Source organism: Solanum pennellii, chromosome 4, assembly GCF_001406875.1.
Source record: "Solanum pennellii chromosome 4, SPENNV200".
NCBI lineage: Eukaryota > Viridiplantae > Streptophyta > Magnoliopsida > Solanales > Solanaceae > Solanum > Solanum pennellii.
This window is the reverse complement of record NC_028640.1, coordinates 39,395,828-39,400,524: the sequence shown is the minus strand read 5'-3', so window position 1 is coordinate 39,400,524 and position 4,697 is coordinate 39,395,828. Positions and strand designations below refer to the sequence as shown.

Sequence of the window (4,697 nt, the reverse complement as noted above, 5' to 3'; positions counted from 1 at the left end):
CTCGTTTTTTCGTTATTCAATGTTTCAATTTATTTCAATGTAATTCTCTATACAAGTATATGATGCTTTCAAATTCTGTGTGTTCTTGCATTTACTGTGAGTAAAAATATCTATTTGCTAGGGTTGTTAACCTAGATAAGAAGTTCCTAAGATACATAAAGTGTTTTACTATGACCAAAAATATCTGTTGATAGGGTTGTTGACCTAGTTATGATGTTCCTAAGATACAGGAAGTGTTTTACATGATTAGAAGGTTGTTGATGGATACTTAATTTGCCATTCTTTTACATAGATTAACAGTTGCAAATGTTGATCATGTCATTGCTCTAATTTAACTTTGAAAAAGTAAATTGAAGTTAGACCAATCAATTATCAAGAACTCAAGGCTGTATCCCTTGTTTAATAAATTCGCATAAGAATAAATTGACTTTACTAGGCTTAGTAGGGTCAATAATATATCACTTCAATTCGTTTGTTTTATCAACAAGAGGAAAGAACGTTTTAAGCATTGGAGAACACTAAACATTAAGAGTAAGAAATCATCGCTCATCAAAAGATAACCAGCTAAATTTTGTACTATCACAAGTATTAGGTAAAACTTGCCCAGCAGGAAGGAAAACAACTCTAGTATTTACATCCATTAGAAAAACAACACATATATCTTACGCTAATACTGCATTAGATACAATACCAATTTGTTATACACTTACGAAACTATATATGGTATAATGCAAAGTAAGCCATCATAGATGACATTTTCCTTTTCCTTGTGAAATTCTACCCCAACTTGTTTTGTATTTGACTACAATCACTTGCACTTGTTGTAAGATGTACTTGGAGCATATCAACAATACAAGGAATTATCTCCTAAAGCGTAGGGACTTGTGGATTAAACTAGGTATGTAGAGTAATTATTTGGTGGTAAATGATACAAATAGGCAACCTGTGGGAAATACTTTGTACCCCATGGATTAGCCGTAAAAATCCCATGTAATTACTGCCCAGAATTACAGCATCTGTGTAGAATGAAAATTGAGAATTTCAGTTCAAATAACAAACCAATCAAAGGACTTTAGAAATATCATATAAATTATGAACATGTACAAAAAATGGATGACTGAAATGCACAAAAGAAAGTTAAAAGTACAAAACCTTTTGTATAGCTATTGAGTATTCCATTCCATCTGCCAGTATATAAGCTTTTATACAGCTATTGTGTATCCTGAAGTATCATACTAGTCTTCTCCTGTTACCACTTGCACTTTTGACATCTGCATGCTTACACATGCAATCTGGCATTGGGAATGTGTAAAGCGAGCTACTAGGTTTCTTTAACTCGACCCCCTTTGTATCACTATGATGAAGCATGTCTTGCAACTGGCTTTTGAAGTCATTCCATCTGTACACATTGAATGCAAATAGATTGTATCGTAAATTAAGTTCACAACATGCATTCAAGTGGTAAAAGTTTGTCACTAAAGCAAATGTTTAATACTATGAGACAATGCATCATTCTCAGAACTTGCTATGACAGATTTTTGCAGATATATCAGCAGCAGAAATGACAGAGATAACTAACATTCCAATAACCAATATCATATTGTTTCACTTTTGAAAAATAATGACCAAGTTGAACAGCATTTTAACTAATAAGTAGTCTCCAACGACTACCTAGGTTTTCATTACCATTTTCCCCCAGTTGACTTTCAATTTTCATTTAATTAAAACTATACTTTCAAGTGTAAGATGAAATATTGCAGATATCCAACTGCCAGGCTGAGATCAATCATGACTGCTACAATTCCCTGTCACTGGTTTCACTCATTATCAGGGCATGAAAGATATATCTGTCCTTTTTTAGTTCGGGAACAGATGCCCAAGTCCTATACAAGTTCACCACAATATGAAAAAGAAACACATTATGATGCTTTCAGCTGTGTATTGTCTTCCCTGTTTTCAGTTTTACATGTACTGCATGTGTTAGAATACAAATAAGTATTTTCTACATAGAATAGAAATAGGAATAGGAATCCTAGTCAGAAAAGGATCCCAATGTAGTGTCTATAAATAGGGTCCCATATATTTCTCACATGGTATCAGAACATTGGTGAGAACACCGTGTCAAATTTCAGCGATGACGGTGGGACTGATTTGTGTCATCTTTCGTTCGGAAGGTGTTGTGCAAAAGACAACACCATCACGAGGCTCGGGAAGCTCAGGCGATCAAACCCCAACCAGATCCACCGGAAAATAACCCCCCACGCGCCCCACGCACCGATAGGAGGTGGAAGTTTTCCGGTGAAATTTGTTCACGCGTTGGTGCGTGAGTGCTGCTCCGGTCACTTTTTTTCGAGCAGTTTTCTTCTGTTAGGCTCACCTAGTATTTCCGACCAGAACCCAGTCGGTTTTCTCTAGATCCAATCACCGGGATTAGGGTTCCGGTGATTTTTAGGAAGTTTCCAGCAAGTTTCCGGCGAAATCAGAATTTTTAGGCCACTGTAGGTAGATTCCGACAGTTCCTTACTCATTTCAAGCCAAATTTCAAAAAATGTATTTCGGGTGTGATGTCTTTGGCTCCAAAAATACAGGGATTGGTAGTTCAAGCGTTACAATCACTGCAAAACCATTAAAGGGAAGTTCAGACTATTTAGCTTGGGCTTTTTCAGTTGAGTTGTGGTGCAACAGTCAAGGTGTTCAATATCACTTAACAAACAATGCTTGTGTGGTAGATGAAAAGACAAAGTCTAGTGACAAAGGTGCAAAAGCCAAAGCACAATGGGAGAAAGTGGATGCCCAATTATGTGGTCTCCTTTGGCGCTCTATTGATTCTAAGTTGATGCCCTTGTTTCGCCCATTCCAGACATGTTATTTAGTTTGGGAAAAGGCACGTGCTTTATACACTAATCACATATCTTGATTCTATGATGCGATATCTCGGATGACCAACTTAAAGAAACAAGAATCCGATATGTCTACTTACTTGAGACAAGTATAGGCAGTCATAGAGGAATTTGATACATTGATGCCTATCACTACAAACGTGGAAAAGCAACAAGAGCAAAGACCGACATTGTTTCTAGTTCTTACACTTGCTGGACTTCCTACTGACCATAACTCTGTGTGTGACAATATTCTAACCAGTCCTACAGTTCCCTCACTTGATGAATTATTCTCTCGTTTGCTTTGTCTTGCTGAACCTCCCAATTACAAAGAAGTTTCATCACCCATTGTTGACTCCTCTATTCTCGCATCTCAAACCACAGAAAAGCATACATACCAGTCTATGGAGAATCGGCGAGGGGGAGGGCCTTTTGGGAAACCTCAATCCACGTGTAGTCATTGACATAAACCTGGACACACTCGTGATATATGTTATATTTTGCATGGTCCACCACCCAGTTATGATCCTATTGTTCTTAAGGAATATAATGAGTTCCTTCGAAATCACGCAAGTAAACAGACATCTCCACCAGTAGCATATAGTGCTCAACTAACTCAACCGTCCAATAATGCTCATATTTCTCAAACTATTTATGATGAGTTCCATCGGTATCATGCAAATAAACAAACGTCTCCACAAGTAGTTTCGGTTGCACAACCTGATGTTTCTGTTGCGGGTAATTCCTTTGCTTGTGCGTCAAAGTCTAGTACTCTTGGATCATGGGTCATGGACTCAAGGGCATCTAATCATATCTCAGGTAATAAATCACTTTTGACCGATATTATTTATTCAGAATCTCTTCCAGCTATTACTCTAACCAATAGGATCCAAACAAAACCAAAAGGGATTGGAAAAGCCAAACCCCTATCTTCTTTCACCTTAGACTCTATTCTTTATGTTTTTGGTTCTCCTTTTAATCTAGCATCGATTATTCGTTTGACGAGGGCTCTACATTGTAGCATAACTTTTTTGATGACTTTTTTCTCATGTAGGACCGTAGTACGGGACAGACGATTGGAACAGGACATGAATCACAAGGCCTTTACTACCTTGCCTCTTTAAATTCCTTGAAAGCATGCTACATTACAGATTCCCCAGATCTAATTCACAAACGTTTGGGCCATCCGAGTCTATCCAAACTACAAAAGATGGTGCCTAGTTTGTCTAGTTTATCCAAATTAGATTGTGAGTCGTGTCAACTTGGGAAACACACTCGTGCTACATTTTCACGTAGTATGAGGGTCGTTCACGGTCTATTTTTTCATTAGTTCATTATGATATTATGGATCCTAATAAAGTCAATTCCACCTTACGATTTCGTTATTTTGTTAGTTTTATTGATGAACATTAAAGATGCACTTGTGTTTTCTTAATGGAAGATCGTTCTGAGTTACTTTCTATATAGCAAAAGCTTTTTTTGCTGAAATACAAAATCTATTTGATGTTTTTATTCGTACTTTTCGTAGTGCTAATGTTTGTCCTCCCAATTTCAAAAGTTTATGACTCACCAAACTACTTGTCCATACACCCCTCAACAAAACGATGTAGCTGAAAGAAAAAATCGCCATCTTATTGAGACTAGGGCTGGCAAGGGGACCAGGATGGCCCGCCCCGGCCCGCGTCCCGCCCCGACCCATCCCGAACCCGGCCCATCCCCCAGGGTTTAAGGGGTCTAAGGGGGGATGAGGGGACCGGTCTGGGGCCGGTTCACCCCTGCGTCCCGATCGACCCGGCCCGGTCCCGGCCCGGTTGAACC

General features: G+C 38.4%; 1 protein-coding gene across 5 annotated transcripts in view; it reads right to left on the bottom strand.

Annotated features, from left to right (window-relative positions):
* Positions 1 to 557: 557 nt before the first annotated feature.
* LOC107018231 (O-fucosyltransferase 9) overlaps positions 558 to 4,697 on the bottom strand; it is a 32,585-nt gene continuing 28,445 nt past the window's right edge. For 3 of the 5 annotated variants that reach the window (XR_001456599.2, XR_001456602.2, XR_001456601.1), the window contains 2 exons: positions 1,153 to 1,399; positions 558 to 1,016 (listed from right to left, as the gene is read on the bottom strand). Coding sequence is in view for 1 of the 5 variants with exons in the window: in XM_015218654.2 (XP_015074140.1) it covers positions 1,231 to 1,399 (169 nt within the window). In the remaining 4 variants the exon portion in view is untranslated. Of the gene's footprint in view, positions 1,017 to 1,044; positions 1,400 to 4,697 lie in introns of those variants that run through there. The other 2 variants (XR_001456600.2, XM_015218654.2) reach the window with 2 other exon arrangements.